This window comes from Petaurus breviceps, unplaced genomic scaffold (assembly GCF_028583685.1).
Source record: "Petaurus breviceps papuanus isolate PSGF00001 unplaced genomic scaffold, PetGlider_PUasm1.0 181, whole genome shotgun sequence".
NCBI lineage: Eukaryota > Metazoa > Chordata > Mammalia > Diprotodontia > Petauridae > Petaurus > Petaurus breviceps.
This window is the reverse complement of record NW_027185784.1, coordinates 2,400,676-2,422,357: the sequence shown is the minus strand read 5'-3', so window position 1 is coordinate 2,422,357 and position 21,682 is coordinate 2,400,676. Positions and strand designations below refer to the sequence as shown.

At 35.9% G+C, this 21,682-nt stretch overlaps 1 protein-coding gene across 3 annotated transcripts in view; it reads right to left on the bottom strand.

Annotated features, from left to right (window-relative positions):
- Positions 1-21,682, bottom strand: part of CPED1 (cadherin like and PC-esterase domain containing 1) — a 433,414-nt gene that overhangs the window by 185,716 nt on the left and 226,016 nt on the right. For all 3 annotated transcript variants that reach the window (XM_069087089.1, XM_069087090.1, XM_069087091.1), the window contains 2 exons: positions 16,485-16,671; positions 14,164-14,332 (listed from right to left, as the gene is read on the bottom strand). In XM_069087089.1, the coding sequence (XP_068943190.1) occupies positions 14,164-14,332; positions 16,485-16,671 (356 nt within the window). The remainder of the gene's footprint in view (positions 1-14,163; positions 14,333-16,484; positions 16,672-21,682) is intronic.

Genomic DNA, 21,682 nt, shown 5'->3' with positions numbered 1-21,682 from the left:
TATTATATGTATATGCCATATAAAATAAGATATACTTATGTAATATAGATTTTATATACATGTATATGGATCCTTATATGTATCTGAAAATAAGTGGCCAGAGTGGTAGAATTGGTAAAAATCTGGGATTAAATCTTCCCTCTGACATAGACTATGTGACCCTAGGCATATCATTTAACATCTCTGGCATTCAGTTGCCTTATTTTTAAAATGAGGGAGGATAATATGATCCCTCAGGCCCCTTCTATGAACCTAAATTGGGAGTATTTTGGGTTTTGAAGAAGTCTGATTAAGCTACAGTCATACCTATGGGGTATGGATCTCTGTAATTTGTCACAATTTAACCATAAATTTAATAACATGAGTTTTTCTTTATTCCTATACCTTTCCTCCATGTACCAACTAAATCCAAGCCTGTTACTCTTTTTAATTTGTTTTTAGGACTGCAAAGATTTTCTTTCCTCTTTTGTAATACTTTTCAAACAGGTCTTCCTAGCCTTATTCATTGTGGTATTTTTCACTAGAGGCACATTTCCTGAAAGGCATTTTCTGGTACATAGTTAAAGCCTAGATCTTAGTAGTGATCATATTTTTCTCATTCTCTCATTCCTCAAAGCCTTCTATGAAAGTCATAATTACACTAAGAATCACAGATGAAAAATAATCTATCTCTCAGTCATACACAAATAATTTTGGCCACTACTTGTTATAATTAGGGGAATCAGGTTTCCATGATTGATTTGCTCCAAGAAGGTCATATAAATGCAATTGGCCAACAGCAAACCCTATATATTGTCAGTTCCAGAAAACCTAGAGGGAGGCCAATGGTAATATATGTCTGAATGTGTCAATGACTGTGCTAGGTTGTGAGCCTCTCGAGGGACTGTCTGCTTTACTTTGCTGTATATACAATCTAGCACCATGTCAAATGAACACTTCATAAATGCTATTTTATGATGTAAAAAAATAAGCAATCATTGAAAAAGGGGGCTCAGGGTTTAAAGAAGAAGGGTAATGAGACCTGGAAAGTTCTCTCCTCCCCCTCCCCCCAAACCACACACACATATGAAATCTCAATCATGCTCCCCAAACCAGATCATGTTCTTTTCCCTCCAGTCTAGGCTGCTTTGGACTTGAGAGAAAGAGAAGACTGGGTAGAGAAAAAGAGAAGAAAGGAATACAGTGTGGTATAATGAAAAGACCATTGGTTTTCAAAATCTGAAGAGCTGGTATTCATGGCTCTAACACAGAATCAAATGAGGTATTTGTAAAGTGCTTAGCACGTTGCCTGGCACATCTTAAGTAATACTTGTTCCCTTCTCTCCTCTACCCTGCCCTTATTTGGTTATGTGATTACAGGAAATCAACTTAACCCCAATGAGTTTCAGTTTTCTTATGTATAAAATGGGGATCTTAATCTTTGTGTTATCTACCTTACCGGGTGTTTGACTTTATAATGCTTGTATAAATGTTAGCTATCATTAAAGTGGAGAAACAAAATGGAAGAAATACGCGGTGGCTAGGTGGCGCAGTGAGTAAAGCGCCAGCCCTGGAGTCAGGAGGACCCGAGTTCAGTTCCAGCCTCAATCACTTAACACCCACATAAAAAAACTAGCCGTGTAACCTTGGGCAAGTTACTTAACCCCAACTGCCCTCCAAAAGGCAAAAAAAAAAAAAAAGGCAGAAATATTCTGGAGTAGTTTGTAACCTTTAAAATCAGGAAGTGGAATTAAGGTTGTCAAAATAACTGGAGTTATTCCATTCAATTTCATCTTTCCTCCCCACCCCAAACCCATTTAAAAGGCTTAATATTATTTATAAATTCACAGACTTTTACAGCTAAAAAGAGAGTAGACATTTCTTTTCAGTATCATGTAAAGTTCATATGTTAGATTTTAGAGGTGATCTAGAACAGTGCCCTGCATATATTAGGTTCTTGATAAATATTTGTCAAATTATTGTTGAGGTAACTGCAGTTTAGGGAAGTCACAACATTAATTGGTTAGTGATCTGGAAATAGAATTCCCATCACCTGATTCCCCATTATTTCCATTATAACTCATGTTTCCCTATGCTTTCCTTGTATTTTTCATTAAAAAGATTTGGATATCCAATTAAGAAAGCAGAACATGATTTCCAAATGGTCAGAATCATAAGCTTAGCTTAAAATTGGAAAAAAAAAAAGAAACAAATGAGGATATGTACCAGAAGCAGTGTTTGGCACAGCGGATAAAGCACCAGGCTTGGAGTCAGGAAGTTGAGTTCAAAGTCAGCTCAGATACTTAATAGCTATATATTCCTAAGAAACTCAACTTCTCTCTGCCTCAGTTTCCTCAACTATAAAATGGGGATAATAATAGCACCTATCTATCAGCATTGTTGTAAGGATATAATGAGATAGTGGATCAAGTGCAAAACGTGGACTCAGGAAGACTTGAGTAAATCTGAGCTCAGACACTGTGTGATACCTGGGCAAATCTCTTAACCCCCCTTGCCTATTTTCTCACATCTGTAACATGGGGGTAATAATCAAACCTGCCTCACAGGTTGTTGTGAAGAGAAAATGAAACAATATTTGTAATTTTTTTTGCAAATCTTAATGTACTATATAAAAATTATTATTGTTGCTGTTATTTTTATTATAGCACTCAACATAGTATTTGGTACAATTAAGTGTTTAATAAATGCTTGTTTCCTTCCTTCAGAAAGAACTTTGTAATCCACATTAGCCATCAATTCTCTTAATGATGCTCAATGCCCAGAAAAAGTCAGCTTCCTTTGGTATCATATTGGCTCTCCTGTGTTAACAGTAGTTTTTTTTAATATGTTTCTCATAGTAAAAGAAGCAAGATATGGTTTAAAGAACCATGGAAAGCAGATACACTAAGCACAAAAGTATTTTCCCCACATTTATTATCATTATTTTTTGGAACATATGTATATATTAATTCACAAAGTGGGAGTTTTTATCACTGTCCCAAGAGCACAATTCATAAATCTCTGAAACATAAGGTATCAAAGATTATCTCTATCCCTCTCATCTTGTCTTTCTGCTTTTTTAGAAAAAGGAGTGCTAAAGAGGCCCTCAAACCTTTGCTGTCTGCAAAGGGATATATATTAGTGACAGAAAAGAACAGTTAGTTCATCTAGGTCCTCCAGTTTTGTATGACGCTCATGGGAATAAGAGAGTTTCTTCTAAAAGCTGCAGTAATTCTTTCAGACTACTCTTAAATAGGTGCTGTCAACAAACCCTTCAAAAGCCTGGAAGTACAATTAAGTGTGTTAAATGTTGTGACCTGAAAGAACAGATTCATCTTGGGCCTTTTAAAGGGTGTGACAAAGGGAAAAATCCCTGTTCATATTTATCTGGTGGTAGAACATAGGTCAGAGATCCCTAATCCCTTTCATTTCTTTTTCCCAACATTCTCCCTTCTCTCATTCATGTTGTTCTATTTTTCCCTCCTGGGACTGAAGGTAAAAGCTTGATCCTGACCAGGAAGAGTCAATAGAACAGCTCTAGCAGAGAAGTGGCCTAGCCTATAGTTTTCTGACACATTTAACTTATTCCTAGAAAAGAATCTGTATTCTAAGATGCCCTGAATCAATTGCCAGTGGGTTGACCTGCCTCATGGCAAGGACTAAACTGAGAATTTACCAAAAGAACTGAGTTTGGGTTTGCTTGTTTTTCCCAAATGTCTGGAATCAAATGTGGTCTATGTTTTTATGTGCAGTCAAGTATTTATCACCAATTCAGTTCAACTCAATTAAAAAATTATTACGCAACTACTCTGTGAAGGGCACTGTGTAAGACACTGGCAATATAAAGACAAATCTAAAACACACCATCACTCAAGGAGCTTACATTCTACTATAATCATCAACAGTCGAACTCTGATGTTGAAGCTGGAATCTTACCCTCAAATAAATTCATTTCTTTTTCATAATTTTTAAAAATGCTACACATACTTTCCCATCACATAGCTCCAAGTTTTCTGCACATAGCAAATTCTTTCCATCAGTAGAAAAGTATTCTATGGTAGATGTTATGTACATCAATTATTTAGGGTATATAAACATAAATGAACAAAACATATAAAAATTTAAGACAAAAAATCTGTTTTTCATGATATATAAAGTATTGAGTTAGGTCAAATGATGAAAGTGATTAACTGGAAATTGCTTTAGGGTGCAATCATGTATAATGACAAAAGGTTTGTATTTTGGAAACTATTTTAATGATTACTACTAGTGACAGTATTCTGGCTAAGCAGAGCTCCACTGTGTAAACTATTTTAAAAGATTTAAATTCTGGATATCAGTAAACATAATCAGACATTAGAGATTGCATGGCTCCTCAGTCTAGTAAAACATTAGACAGTAGAAATCTCTGTGAGACTGTTTCCTAACGTTACCTCCATTACCTACTAGAATACATTAGTCATTATGAATAATGATATCATCTTACATAAATAACACCTTACTCTCCACCAAGAAAATTCAGAATAGTTCAGTAAGCAGCAGTCTACATTTTCTTCAAGTGTATTGCTGAACTCAACCTTTTCAGATAGGAGATAAAAATAGTTCAAAGATGTAAGAAGAGACTTATTATGAACATATGAATTAGACTTGTTCTGTTCTCTTATCAAAACAGAGATGGGAGGTTATTGATGGGTTATGCTCTATGTATTTTTGCCAACTCTTTTATATAACAAAAAATTGCTTCTTTGCAACAACGAAATCTAAATTTTCTGAGTCTATTCAAAATACATTGCATTGTATATATCACTGAGAGAAACCCTTAAATGCAAACTCAAAATATTATTCAAAAGGAAAGGATCAAAACCCATGTTAATAAGCACTGGGATCTGTGACTCTAGGACCTAATAGAAATATGAGGAAGATGGATGAAAATCAGGCAGTGGGTCTAAAGAACTGTGCCCATTTGCTATTCATTCCTTCTTGATGTAGTTCTACCTCTGGGAGTCAAGGGACCAGGTTTCAGGTAATGACTCTAATGCTTATGATTTGTTGGAGGTACCTAAGTTCTTTGGGTCACCTCATCTATAAAATGAGACTGCATATAGCTCTCATGTCTTGTTCTAGGCCCACGGGTTTATTCTCAAGTGGGAATAGTAGTTTTTCCCTCCCAGAAATCTGTTGGTGTTCTCTTAGCCAGAGAAATAGCAAATAGGAGAAAGGAGTAGGAATTTAAAAGGGAAGGTTCTGAGACTGATAAAGAGGAGGGAAATACTTGCAAATTTAGGCCAAATTGGATTTTTCAAGACAATAGTAAAAGCAATAAACTTCTAAGTATTTAGGAAGTTTGAGGGTTGGGTATAAGAGAGAATTGTTCTTGATTTTATTTTCAATTTAATTCAGTTCAATTCAGTAAAGATGTCTTAAGTGCCTATTAGGTTTCAGGTACTATGCAAAGTGAAAGAAGTATATAATAAACAAAAAAGTCTCTGCCCTCAAGAAGCATACATTCTAAGGTATGCAATGTTCTAACTAACTGAGACAAAACATCAAAGAGTACAACAAAATAGAGACTATAGAGTAAAACTAGTTTGTGACTCAACAGCAGGGATAATATTTTAGATTTCTTGTAGTCTCACATCTAGGGCAACTAGATGGCACAGTGGATAGAACATTGGCCTTGGAATCAGGAAAACTCATTTGTATGAGTTCAAATCCAAACTCAGACACCTACTAGCTGTGTGATCCTGGGCAAGTGATTTAACCCTATTTGACTCAGTTCTTCATCTGTAAGATGGTCTGGAGAAGGAAATGGCAAACCATTCCAATATCTTTGCCAAGACAACTCTATAATGGGATTTTCACAATGCAATATACAGTTAGGAAACTGGATAACTCCTGAAAGTGAAGTCATGAAGGGGTCACAAAGAGCTGGACATAACTGAAAAATGACCAAACTCTCTCTCTAACCTCATACCTCCATTCTAGATCTCCAGTGATCCATCCCTTCCATAATACAACATGTTTCATGAGTAGTCATGGATTGTTGGCTTGAAGGTAACTTCCTTTAATGGGATTTAGCAATATAGGGAGAAAAATTACATTTCTTCATCTATGACATAAGGGATCAAATACACAAATAGATCTATGACACAAGGATCAAATAATCTCTAAGGCTACTTAATGTAGCACTAAGAATGTAGGCCCCTCATTCATATTACAATGTAGCACAGGACTGGTATACCACAGTAACACAGATGTCTTTCCCTTTTCTTTTGGAACAACTCAGAGTTTTAGGGAATTTGGCTAGTAGTATCTTCTTTGTACCTCTTTTAATTAATTCCACCATGGTTACCAGCTAGAGAAAGTGGATGATCCCAGTTTCAAAAGTACAATTAAAATATTGCATATTTGGACAAGTATTTTCTAATTCTCTACCATTATGCCTGTTTATATCCTCTGACTAATATTGAATAGTTCTCTCTCTGTCTTTATCTCTCTGTTTCTATCTCAGTCTTTCTATATTCCCATACCTCTTTATCTATATATCTGTATCTATCTTTTTTTTCTGTCTGTCAATCCACTCATCTCTCCTTGGTATTTTCTATCCCTACAATACTATTAGATTGAAACAACAAAACATTTCTTAAATTGATTGTGAATATCTAATCCATGAAATGGAGACATACAGTCAACAATTATGAAAGATGTGAGTTGATTTTTTCAGAGCAAATCTCCAAGATCCCTCTGAACAATCAGTTTGATTTTTTTGTCTTATGAATAAAATCCTTCACCCCCTTAAATGATAGAAAATTAGATCTGAAACTTAAATCATGTGTTGATCTCTTTCTCTTTTATAAGAGCTTGACTTTCAGGAGTTATCCAGTTTCCTAACAGTGTAGTCTATTATGAAATTCCTTTTTGGCTAACTATTTCCACTGACTTCTCATCAATTAAATTACTATATCTCTTTGACTTCTGTCACCAGTCTTTTAATTGCCTTTTAAAAAAAAGCATTAATCACCACAAAACTTAGTCCTTTGGTTCCATAAAACATGGGGTAAAATGAGATAGATTTGGGAGAATCATAAGATTATAGAACTTAGAGTTGGAAGAGACCTTAGAGATTACCTATTCCAACCCTTTTATTTTACAGATGAGGAAACTGAGGCTAAGAGAGTTTAAGTGATTTTTCTAATGTTACATGGTATCTGTTATATGACTTACACACAAATTAGCATTACTAATAGGCTACAACCTATTTCCATCTACTATACATTTCTCCATTGCCTTTTGGGTCACCATGGGTTTAGGTTCTTTTGAAATTGTGGTGTTCTGTGATTTACAGTCAGACATCACTGGATGGATATCATAAGAGGCTCAGTAATAATCTGAGACATGGTACAATAAGCACAATGTTATCTGTAGGCTGGAACATCTGAAGAATCACAACTCTAGAAAATCCTCTTCCTTTTAGCCTGTGGACATAACATCCTACCTGACTGTGAGTACATATTTGGGAAGTGTATATCTCATTATTTGACAATAATAATCCAAGGATCACCAAAACACAATCTTCTCTAGAGTTCTATCTATCAAGCATACATAGAAGTCACCTTGTAGGAGGAAAGCTGTTAAGGTAGGATTTTGCCTTATTGAGTCTCAAGTGCTTTTATTTTCTTTTTGTAGTCAAGAAACAAAAGCCAGCAGGATTTTATGTCATCTGTACCTTTTAGTTAATTGTGTGACTCTGACAAAGTAGTCTACTATAGAATGTGTGAAAGGATGCTGTAGCAGCAACCACACTGACATACCCAGGATGGCTGCTAGCACAGGTTCTTAGATGTCCTTTACTAGGAAAGATAGCTGTTCAAAGGGTCCACAATCTTTTTCAATTATATTTATTAGTTCAGGGGAAAATCAGCACCCTGAATTTCAGAGAAAATAAAATAGAGAAATTATAAACAGAGAAATAAACACCAACAGACAGGGCTTCTAACTGTCCAAGAAATTAGCACAGAACAACACACAGATCCAGCTGTCTGACCAAGGCAATATATACATAGTTACCAGAGAGAGAAGCACCAACATCTCGGTTTTTCAAAGCTAGGGGAAGGGTAGTGCTCCTTAATGGCTGCCCAGAGTCTCATCTGGCCAAATCACTCCGAACACTCTTCCAATGAGTTAGTCCCAAAGCAAAATGCTAACCTCAGAGTATATATACTGTTCTTCAGAGTCAGAGGGCATCACAACCCTTGTGACTCACTGCCTAATTACAAAGTAACAAAGGTGTGGGCCTTCCTGAAAAACAAGCTTCCCCTAATCAAGCTTCCCTTAATGGGCTCCATGTGAGGCCTCTTAATGGTCAGGAAGATCATATATCCCATTAACATTACAGATGCCTATTCCCTTCACTTACTTTCATCAAAAAAAAACCCCTCGATATACATGGAGATATTCTCACTACAGTGATTAGGACAAAGAAGAATAGCTCTCTAATAAAGGTAATTCACTGAGATTGTCTCAGGTCACTCAATTTCCCTTACCACGTTTTTGTTCCCATGAGATGACTGGGAAATATTTGGAGCTGTTATTGTAGATATGAGATGTGGCCAATGCTTCTGTAATGACCATCCTCTCTTCCTAGCCTTTCCTCTTCTACCCTTTCAACTTCTCAAGTAAATCTAACATCCCTTGTTAACCTGTATGTTTGACCAAGAGATTAAAGAGTGAATCTTTGTTTGAGCATCTCTTAGGAATCTTATATAGACTCCAAACATCATAAATTTTGATCTAAGTCTTTAATTTGGAGGGAGGTACTTATTTTTTATTTTTTTGCTTTTTGGAGGGGGGAAAAGGAGAGGGCAATTGGGGTTAAGTGACTCGGCCAAGGTCACACAACTAGTATGTGTTAAGTGTCTGAGAGAGGTTTTGGGAGGGACTTTTATTTTAAGAAAAATTTCCGTGTACACCTTTTAATTTCCTTAAGTTAAAACATTTTATTAATTCCTAAATAGTGTAAATTTCTAACACAATTTTAGCCATATGATACTATCTTTCTACAATCTACCATCATAATTTCACAATTAAGAGAAAGATAAAAATTAGCCTTTTAAAAATGAAAAACCTTGCTGTTTTCTATAATTAGAATTAATATTTATAACTCATATCAGACAAAAATTAATGAGTCTAATAAAAGACATTCACAAATAATCACAAACTTAATTTTAATGATTGATGTCAACCTTTTTTGCTATAAACTTTAAAAATATTGATGAATAATTGATTTTACATGTTTTCTCTTCCCAGTCTGCCCTTCCAAGAGGTTTTGGTAGTGAAATAGTTAATAGCAAGAAGGGAAAACTAAAAGACAAAAAAGATAAGGATAATCAACAAATTAGTTTTCTCTTTTGGGTATTTTTTTGTTATTCAATGATTGGTTAAATTCTCATTTAAGCAATTATAGAATGATGTTAAATTTAATAACAGAGTTTATGGCAACCAAAATTTAATCTAGTGTATGATGAGGTACTTGAAAATTTCCCACTTAGTAATAAACCACAATTAAAATTTAATTCAGCTTTTTATGCAACAAATGTAGGCAAAACACTTGCAAATAAAGCAATCTAGATTTACTTAATATGAAATGATTACATCCTTCCTAATTTAATGAGTCTGTAGAGTTACTGACATGGAGGGAGGAAAAACCGATAATATTTTGATTTTCTAGTTGCCTTCAAAGGTCAAAACATCTAAGTGAATAGCCTTGAACCTAATCTCATATTTCTCAAATGCTTAAGAATTGTTAGAAGATTGGATACATCATCATGACTACTTCTTTGTGTTGTAACCTTCATCATGGTATCAGTTTGCAGTGAAATTAGAATATCCTAGTGGGATAAAACATAAAAGAGAGTTGGGAAAAAGCCTCAGGAGTGGAATTTTACATGAATCCTACTGGGAGAAAGACCACACCACTGCTATTGACCTTCTCCTGATGATGCCTGTCAGTTGTGCAGTCAAGTGTCCAAAGGAATCCCCATCAGTTTAAACCAGATTTATCCTTTTGCCCTTTGAACAGGTGACGTTTTACTACAAGCACAGATACCACTAATCATAAGCCATCTAAACAACATATGCAATAGCATACAATGCTACCACTATATCAATAAAACTAAATATTAGGATTTAAATGACTCTTATAAATGTATGGGAATGAATATAAAAGAGAACATACAGGCAAATTCTCACCACATTTATCCTGCTTGGAAATTTTCTGATTTTTTTTTACATCACCTCAACTAAGAGAACTCAGTTCAATTAAATGGCCATTTATGAAATATTCTTTATGTAAGGCACTGGATTAGTCACTAAAGATAAAAAATAAAATGAACAATTATCTCTGTCCTCAAGGAGATTATATTATACTAGAAGCAACATTCTGCCTCAGAAGATCATTTTAGATGCTGTGATCTGATTGTCATTCTGCAATATATTTCAATAACACAGGTTCTAAAGTAATTAAATATCAATTTATCTTTTTATGATCAATAAAAACAACATTGGAAAAAGTGGCTTCAAGTAGATAATATTGAAATTTAAGCAAGTCGCTTACAAAGGACTTGTGTCCCTGGAAATATATCTCACTGGACTTCTTTGGTACATTTTAGCTAATGCTGAACTAGCTAGAGAGTCCTTAATAAACATTGAGCAAATGATAATATATTAATTAGAATGCCTCTAGAATATTATGGGAATAATTTACTCAATAGTTAATTTTTTTTCTTTTAAAGAAAGTAAGCTTTATGTAACCAGAACACATCAAAAAAACAAGTTAAAGCATACTGAAATAAAATATGATCATTTGTATTGTAATACCACAGTTAACATATGATAGTCTTATATATTAAGAATTTCAATTACGACAGGTGATTCAACTTGCACCAAAATATTTATAATAGTACTTTATGAGGGTAGCAAAACATTGGAAACAAAGTTAGATGCCCATCAATGAAGGATTGGCTAAACAAATCGTGATACATGAACGTGACAGAATATGACTGTGCTGTAAGAAATGACAAAAATAAGAAACAGAGAGAAGCATGAAAAGATGTGTATGAACTGATTAAAAGAGAAGTAAGCAGAGGCAGAATAACAATAAACACAATGATCAGAGTAGTTCAAATGGAAAGAAAAACCACAAAACAATGGAAGATAAATGCTGTAAAACGAAGAACAAGTTCAGTCCCAAAGAAGATATATGAGAGGAGACCTTCCCTGTTCCTTTCTGGGGGGAGAGGAGGGTGAGGGGGGAGTGAAATCAACAGGTGTGGAACATTATATGTAATACCAGATTGTTTTGAAATTTGGTTTTGTTGAATTTTTTTTCTCTTTCTTTTTAAAAATGCTTTGTTATGGTTGTATAGGAGAAGGAAAAAAGAGGTGAGTTATGAAGGACACTTAAACATATAAAAGCAAAAGATATCAATAAGATCTATTAAAAAGACATAGGATTCTTTAATCACTTAATTATACCACATAAACTTCATACCATCAATTGTTTATTAATAATATTAACTTCTTAATTCTTTTCACAGTGGATTATTTATGGGTTATGCATATTCCTGACATATATTTCTGAATTTTCTTGTTGATCTTGTGAATATTAAAAGACAATATAAATATTTAAAATTTCTTTCATATAAAATAATTCACTTTATATTGATCTTTATTATTTGCAAAGGATTTTTAAAAATAATGTCTCATCTGATCCTCACAAAAACCTGAAGAAGTCAGTAATGCAAGCATTATTGTCCCAATTTTGAAGATAAGGAAACTAAAACCCAGAGGCTGTGACTTGCCCACAGAAATAAATCAAGGAAATATTAGTGATGGGTTATGAACCTAAATCTAGCCCTCTTTCCACTCCTCCATACAGTCATTTCTAGCCCAGAAGAATGAGAGATCAATCATTTCAATGGGAAGGTGTTCCATGGAGTTACTTGAGCATTGAGCAGTCAACCATGTTTCTTTAAGTTTAGCTGAGTCATAAAATTACATGTCAATGCTAAGGAAAAGTCTTCCTTACAATGTTAACCTGTAGTTTATTATTTCAAAGCATTAAACTAAGGAAAAATAAAAGTGCTACATTGCCCCTATGGGTAGTGAAAATTCATAACAAAAAATTATATGATGACACCATACATGTTTACCCCAGCACTGAAATAAACAGCTATTTAGAAGCAAAGCTATCTTGTTTAAACTATGATAGAGGTTCTTTTCTCTCCTCTTTAATTTCTACTGTATATTTGAATAATGAAAGTTCAAGTACATTTTCAATATAAGATTATTCAAGACCAGGACATTTTAAGCATGCACTCACAGTAACTGTTGTTTTATCTTGAATGCTTTTTAATGTGACTTTTTCCCAAGTGATATGAGCCCATTTTCCACATTCTTAAATTTTTCTGAAAACAGTATTATCTATCATTCTCAATATTGTTTCATATATTTTTCCAGGTTTCATTTTATTGCTGAAACATCCCTTTTACTTTCTTTGTGGAGGAAAGAAATTATACAGTCCATGAGAAGGAAGATTTAGCAGATAATTTACTCAGCAGATAGAGTTTCAGACCTGGAGACAGACAAAAATCTGAGTTAAAATCCTGTCTCAGATAGAATTTCTAGATGCATGACCCTAGGCAAGTCATTTTACCTCTCTGGGCCTCAGTTTTCTCATTGTACAATAAGGATAATAATAACACCTATTTCACATAGCTGTTGCTGTGGGAATCAAATGAGATTGTTTATTTTGTAAAGCACTTTGTAAAACATAAAGTACTATAGAACTACAATTGTTATTATTATTAGTCCAAATTCACTTGCATCTAAATTTTAAAATACAAACACATCCACACTAATTCTTGTTTTGATTGAGCCCTGACCTCTTCCACTTTAACTTTATTTACTGATTTCCAGTTAGAAAGTGAATCACATAGACAACCTGAAGTTAACCATATTTTAATCTTGTATTCCATGTTCCATCTTTTTATATGTAATTACATTTGAAGTCATAGGTAGTAAAAATAGGAGATCAACAATATTCATTGGGAATGAAGATCTGTGTTAAAGGATCTGATTCAGACTGAAACTTGTATGTATTAGAGCACTATACCAAATAGTACATAAAACATGGCACCCATCTACCTGCAATCAGCCAATCAACCAGCCATTCTTTCATATTCCATAAGACCTTTACTGGCCCTCTCAATCAACCAGTCAATAGGTAACAATAAGTTATCAAATGTCTACTGTGTGACAGGCTTTTCATATACAAAGACAAATGACAGACTTTTCTCAAGGAGCTTACATTTGATCATGGGAGGCAACATGTATTTTCTTTTGAGATCCCATTATTATCATATGTACATTATATTACCTGCTTGAAATTATACTTTCTAGAGAATGAAGGAAATATGCACTTAGAATTGAACCTGGATTCCATTAAATCTATAAATTTGAAATTTAAGGAGAACATTTATGGGAATTTCTTGAAGATGCCAATGATCTTATCCAGAAATTAAGTTTAAGGAGAGAAGAGAACTTAAGACCAAGGCAGAATGATGAGATAAAAAATGAAATTCTCTTCCAAAATGACACTAGTTGCAAAAAAAGCATGAGTGAGAGTAGATAAATGGAAGGAGAAGTAGCTGAAGTTTCTTAGCAGCACTGAAGGGCAAGTGAAGATAAACAAGGAACATGCCAACATATAAACATATTCAAATATGACTAGAGCTTTCATTGTATCCCTACTGAGCACTTCATAAATATTTTCTTTTGCTATATGCAACCAAACATAAATAATACAAGAAAACCAGCAAGATTTAACAGAAATGTTAAGGCAATGCCAACTTTCTTACTAGTTCAAGTTCTCAAACTTGTGCCATTGTTTCTTTTAATATTCCTCATGATAAGTACAGTGCCTAGGATGAACATCATTGAAACAATAAAGACAAATGGTCATTGTAACAAGTCCTGCATACAAAGTTAGGAACTCTTATTCCATTTAGTCCAACTACAATTTGCTCTTAAATTCACTCAAAATGCCACGATCCATCCTTATTAAACATTTTTTCACGGGCACACAGAACATACTCAGATAAACCAAATGGAAATTTTAAAATGTACCTGCACAAAACCGCACGCCATGTAGTCATTGAACAAGGGCAGACTTGGGCGGTCTTCTCGGTAAACTGTGAGTCTGTAAGTGCTGAGGACTTCACCATTTGCTTGAGATTCATCTACCACAAGGATTAGGATTTTGTTTATTCCTAATCCCAGAGGATAATTTGCAAAACTGAAAAAGGAGAAAAAAAAAATAAGAGCTAATGACTTAAAAAAAATCAATCAACACATTTTGTTGCACACTTTCCTATATACTCAGAAAGCAGATGACCTTTGAATTAGGAAGGAGAATGTATAATAAAAAAAAATAAAGTGAAATCTTGACTATGTCATGGTTTAGACTGCAGGTCAAATCACACGCCCCATGAGCATATGAGATAGTGAAGTGGAATCAGTGTAGACTTAACCCCAAATTCTACATTCAGTTGTGTGATCCTAAGTCATTTAATCACCTTCAGTCTCAGTATCCTCAACTATAAAATGGGCATAATAACAGCACCTACCTCATAAGGTTGCTTTGAAGATTAAATTAAGATATATGTATATGACACATATATGATACACACACATATATATTTATAGGATATATATTATAACTTTGCAAACCTTAAACTTCAATATAAATACTAGCCATTATTTATCATTATATGAAAGGCATTATTATAATAATTTTCACTGTTCCTACTTCAAATGGAATTTTTGAGTCATATTGATTGATCCTTAGGTTAAATTCAGGACCAAAGAAATGCAGGTGATAAATTTCTTTTAAAATTGCATGAAATATCTATAATAAAATCATTATCCATGGACACTAGAATTTAGTGGAGTTTGACTGAATTTCACAATTATATCCAGAAACACTAGTACCTATTGCAATAGTTGATAAAAGGGGGAAAAATGTACCAATGACTTAGAAAACCTGACCTCCTAGTCAGTAAATTATAGGCAACAAGTTCTATAAGAAGCCCCACAGAGAAGCCTCCTGAATATTTGCAAGCAGCTGCATGAGGACAGAGACTGTTTCATTGGTTTGTGTTGTATCTCCAACACCTAGCACATGCCTACCAGATTACTATCTCACTTAATGCTTGTTGACTTGAGCTGCATAGACAGACACAAGTACTGGAAAATGTTAAACCAATGGTTCTTAAATTCTGGCTCTTTGTCTAGAGGTACCAGAGTCCCTTTCAGGAGGTCCATGAGGACAAAACAATTTTCATAATGATACTAAAACATTCCTTGCCTATTAAAATACTCCACCCTTTAGCAACTACATAATTTTGTGAGGCCAGATTTTCTTCATATACTGCAATCAAAGCAACAAATTGCAACAGATTGAATGCATAAGAAGATATGAGAAAACATCTGTCTTCCATTAAGCCAGGCATTAAAGAGATTTGCAAAAATATGTAAAACAATACCATTCTTCTTGCCAAATTATTTTGTTTTAAAGATGTTATTTACTAACACAGTAATTTACTATTAGCATGTTATTTTAAAATGATATTAAAATACAGTCATTTTTACTAAATACATTATTCATGTTAATATACAATGGGTTTATTATTATATTAAATGAATTAATGAAAAGATGTCTTAAATTTTTTTTGGTTTTAATTTCTAATATGGTAAATATTGATAGGTATACTCAAAATAAACAAAAACTCCTTGAGATCCTTGATAATTTTTAAGAGTGTCCTGAATAATTTTTAAAAGTATAAAAATAGGTCCTGAGACCAAAACATCTGAGAATGTTGCCTTTAAAAAACCTTTGCCTTAAGCAAAATTGGTACAAAATAGTTTATTGATTATATTATCTTATAGCAAGATCTGCTATAATAGCCCAATATACTTATGTAGTTTTCCAAAATGAAACTGAAATTCTAGGTGATCTTAGTTCATGGTGTTATAGATAAAGAACTGGAAGGGAACTCTGAGGTCATACATTCCAGCCCTCATTATACAGTTAATGGAACCAGGGTCCAAGTGTCTAAAGGAACCAAGCAAGTGTCTGAGGTGGGATCTGAGGCCTGGTCTTCCTGACTCCAGTCCAGCGCTCTGTTTACTACTCCACACTGCCTCTCCAAAGTTATAGGAACTGAGTAGATAAGTGAAATATAATCAATAAAGGCAGATGCATTCCTTTAATAATAGAGTCTTTTGGACAGAGGAATGATTTCACTCTCTAGTCATTTCCCTAGTTGATCTTGTTTCTCAGATCTTCAATATTTCATGAAACAAGCTTAAAGTCTGAATTAAACATCTATTAGTAGTTTCCCATCATTCAGAAACCATTCAATACTTGTATGTCTTTGCCCCCATACCTTGGCCCTGCCTTTTCATCCAGATGTACTTTGCACTGGCAATTAGAAGTCTCTGCTCCAATTGTTACTGTTATAACATCAAATGGGACTTCAGAGTAGTAGTCTCTGATCTTTGGGTTAAATTCCGGATTCAGGTCCAAATGTGGATTTGTAAAGATCTGCTTGATATAAGATATTGTGTCTTTATCTGTTCCAAAAAGAAGAAAAAATTGAAATGACCAACATTTTAGAATACTGTACAATGAACAGCTTATTTTTGCAATCTGAGTGACCATTGATATATTTTGTATCTTTGCATTTCAAATTTGTCAATTTTTGTTTGTCAAATTTGTCAACTCTTGTCTTGTTGGACTTTAGTTGGAGGAATGCTGCTCATTGCCTTTCTGAGCCTTTGAAAATGTAAGGGCATGGAGCAGGAAACCCTCTCTCCAGTGGGTTAATAAAACTTAAATGACATTTACAGTATATGTTGAGCAACTGTACTGTAAATGAGTGACAAACACATTTGAGGAGAAAGGATGGTATGCTAATGTTGTCTGAATTGGGAGAATTCTAAGTGCCATTTAGCTGGTATATCAATTGGTAGGGTTAAGTGGATGGGCAGGTACGGGACCTTAAAGGATATATGCAAAGCATATTCCTTCAAACAAATACAAAAAGTATAAATGTGCATATCAATTCAACATGACCAAAACACTTTCCCCCCTTTTCAGCTCCCCTATTACTGTTAAAAGGACTATCATCCTCTCTGTCTCCCAGATTTAAAACTTTCACCTCTTCTTCACATTTACTCTCACTTACCCGAATATTCAATCATTTACCAAATATTGTCATTTTTGCCACAGAGAAATACTTCCCCTCCTCTCCACTCCCAGAGCTTTCATTTTTTCGTTTGGACCACTACATTAGCTCTCTAATTCATTACCTGCCAGTGCTTTCTCAACTCTAGTCCATCCTCTGTTCAGATACCAAAATGTTTTTTTTTTCTTTTTGTAAGACTGGGTCTTTCTATTTCATCAGGCTGGAAGGGCGGTGGTCATTCACAGGCCCAATGCTTATCGGTAGAGGAGCTTTCTGTCTTTCTGACCTTGGTCTGTTCACCATGCCTTCAGAAAACCTCTCCTCTTCTTGGTCTGTCTGTGTTAGTGCTGGATTTAGTGTGGACACCCATTGGCTTTCTGCCACTCAGAACTCCCTAACCCCGAGAATTCAACAACCTCAACCCTCATTCAGTAATAAGATGACAGGCTCAGATAGTGATTTTCCTCAAGTATGGATCTTACCATGCCACACCCCTGCTCAATAAACTCCAGTGACTCCTTCCTACCTGCAGGATCCAATATAAAGTTCTCTAGCATTTAAGGCTCTTCACAACCTGGTCCTTGCCTGCCTTTTCAGTCACAGATTTTTATAAAGTGCTTATGTACAGTGTCTGGCACATAGTAGGTGCTATAAAATTTTTTTGTTATTATTATTTAGTATTATTAATCACACCCTTTACTCCTCCCTATCACCCAGCAATGCTAGACTATTTGCTGTTGACCCTACTTGACTATGCTTTAGCACTGACTGCCCTGGGGCCTGGAATGCTCTCCCTCTGCACCTGTAACCTTTATGATGTCTAGCTTCTTTCAAGACTCAGCTTGAAGGCTACCTTTTGCAGGAGGCCTTTTTAGTCTCCCCAGGTCTTAGAGCCTTTCACATTTTTCTCTTCTGTATGGATCATGTATGTGTTTATTTACATGTTGTCTCTCCAATTAGCATGTAAGCTTTTTGAGACCAAGGGATTGTTTGGGGAGTTTTGCCCTTCTTACCCCAACACCTAGGACACAACACTGAATAAATGCCTATTGCTTTCTGGCTTCATTGCATACCAAATCCTCTCTCCATAAAGTGCTTCCTTTGTTTGGTACCCAGAGTCTGAATAATCTATCCCCAGCCTATGACATATTCATAAAACATATCGACAGATATATTCATAAAACATTTCACTTGCACATTCTACATTCAGCCAATATAGTTCACTTGCTGTTTCCATGCATAGTACCCCTTCTTTCACATCTCTGTTTTTGCATAGGCTGTCCCCCACACCTGGAATGTTTTCCTTTATCAAATAACAAACACATCAACTGAGTCAGATAGTACATGCAAGTTCTCATACCCACAGACCTTCACCTCTGCCAAGAAGTGGAGGAGATGCATTTTTCCTCTTTTCTCAGGCCAAGGTTTGTTATTATAATTTCAATCATTTAAAATGCTTATAAATAATAATGAATATCAAGAAAATCAGTTAAGTTACTCGCTTTAGAAATATTTACACTCACATTAATTTTAACACATAAAATGTCCGTAACAGCTCACCAGTCATTCCCTCTGTTTTCATCAGTCTCTTTTTATTGAATGTTTAGTTTTTACCTCTTTAAAATGGGCAGAGAAAAACATACTGCTCACTGTCATCTATAAAAATGTTTTAAAGAAGGCTCTTAGTCATTCTTGTCATGATTTTACTACTGTGGCTTGTCATTTTCAGACATTAAATTAGCACTAATTTGGGGAAGGTCACCAGCAATTGATTGTTATTGTTTGAAGCCAGCTGACAGTTCTTCCTAAGAACCTCAAAGATTGGGGTTCAGGTTCACAAGTTCTCAAACTTAGAGATCACCTCTTATCCAAATCCCTCATTTTGCAGGTAAAGAATTGACTTACCAAAAGTTACACAGGCAGTGGAAGAGCTGGCATTTGAATGTAGATCTTAGTACTCCAAACCCTGCATCTACTTTCACTGAATCAAATACCAAAGGAACTTTGGTATGGCTTTTTCTTGATGTCTCTATATAGCATTGATTCAGTTCCAAGTCCCTCCAAGGTCTATGAACTTCTTTTAATTTTTTTGGATAACTATTTGGGTAACTATTTCAATATAATTGGTTTTCTTTGTAATACTGTGTATTTCATTTTAAGCATTTTAAACTGTTCTGAGAAAGGTTCCATAAACATTACCAGGCTGCCAAAAGGATCCATGACACACACACAAAGGGAAAAGAACTCCTGTTCTACAGAAAGGTGACCAGGGACAGAGAGCACCTTTCCAAAGAATAAGGAGGAGGAAGAGGAGAAGGAGGATGAGGAGGAGGTGGAAGAGTAGGAGAAGGAGGAGAAGGAGGAGATGGAGGAGGATGAGCAGAAGAAGAAGATGAAGAAGAAAAAAAGGAGAAAGAGGAGGAAGAGGAGAAGAAAAAGAGGTGGAGCCAAGATGGCAGAGTAAAGACAGGGATTCACTTGAACTCTCCCCAAACCCCTCCAAATACCTGTAAAAATGACTTTAAACAAATTTTAGAGCCCCAGAAACCACAAAAAGATAGAGTGAAACAAATTTCCAATCCAATACAACCTGGAAGGTCAATAGGGAAGACATGTTGCACCCAGGTGGGAGAGGAACACAGTCCAGCACAAGCCATGCCAGTACAGACTGGGCCCAAGAGAACCCAGAGCAGGCCTCAGGGGATTGATTTGTAGGCAGCTGTGGTGGTTTTCAGACTTCTCAACCCACAAATGCCAAATACAACTTAGAAGTTCAGTAGCAAAGCCCATACTTGGATTTGGGCTACAGTCCTAGGTTCAGGAGCACTGGCATAACAGAGTTTGTGACAGTAGCGAAGAAGGAACCCTTCTTATAGTTCCAGGACAGAAAAGGGTACTTGTGGTCATGCCCAGACCAGAGTACAAGCCAGGAGAGGAGTAAACACCTCTCCTTAGTTCATACCACTTGGAAGAATTGAAAACTTACAAGTCCCTAGAAGTATTTCTGAAAACATCTGCACAAAACCCCTGAAACTTGGAATAGTACACCCTCACACGGAAAACAGAGCCCTATCTTAACAAAGAATTAAAAAGTGAAATAATTGGCTGGGAAAATGAACAAACAGTGGAAAAAACTTAGAATATAGAAACTTACTTTGGTAACAAGGAAGATCAAAACACACAACCAGAAGACAACAAAATCAAAGCTCCTACATCCAAAGCCTCCAAGAAAAATATGAATTGGTCTTAGGCCATGGAAGGTCTCAAAAAGGATTTTGAAAATCAAGTAAGAGAATTAGAGGAAAAATTGGGAAGAGAAATGAGAGTGATACAAGAAAATAATGAAAAAAACAGTCGAGAAGCACGACCTTCCCGCGGCTCCGGCTTTCACCCTCCCCAATCCATGTAAAAAGGGGACTCTAAACAAACTTTGGAGCTGCAGAACCCACAAAATGACACAGAGAAGCTAACCTCCTGCTGAGGACAGCCCAGTGGGCCGGCAGGAATCGGCCAGCACAGCACTCTGGGAGCCGAGCCCACCACCACGACGAGGTTTTAGCCCCAGGGCGGGCCTGACCAGCCGCCAGCCAGAGGGACTCCAGATCAGCAGCAGCTGTGGCCGTTTCCAGATTTATCAATACAGAGATGCAAAGGACAAGGTGAGAGGCCAGTGCAGTCTGGACTTTGGGACCCAGGAAGTGGGAGTGCGTGGCTTTTACCCCCGGAGGGAGAAACCGCTGAGATGCCAGCACAGCCTGCCAGCACAGCCTGCCAGCACCACATGGTGGCTTCAGCTCCTGGCCTGCAGAGTGTAGGGGGACCAAGCACCAGTCTGAGGGGTAATCGCTCTTGCTTTAACCTGCTTGGATCTGGATTGCAGTCTAGGGTGGAGGTCCTGGGGTGTGTGTCCAGCTTGCCAGAGCATGTGGAGACCTCAGAGAGGGCACCCATCTAATACCTCCAGCAGCTGAGAAAACCCCAGCATTTGGGACAAAAACTCCCCTGTCTGGTGGCAGAGTCCTACTGTGGCAAAAAGCCCAAAAGTCAAATCATTGAGTGGCAAAATGAGAAGGCAAAGGAAACAAAGCAGACAGAAGATTCCAACATTACACTCCTATTTTGGGGATAAGAAGGAGCAAGGCATGGAACAGGAGGAAAACAGTGAAGTCAGAACTCCTGCACCAAAAGCTTCAAAGGAAAATACAAGCTGGTTACAGGCCATAGAGGACCTTAAGAAGCAGATAAGAGAAGTGGAGGAAAAATTGGGAAGAGAAATGAGAACAATGCAAGAAAATTATGAAATGAGAGTCAACAGCCTGACTGAAGAAAATAATACCTTAAAAAACAGACTGACTCAAATGGCAAAGGAGGCTCAAAAAGGCAATGAGGAGAAGAAT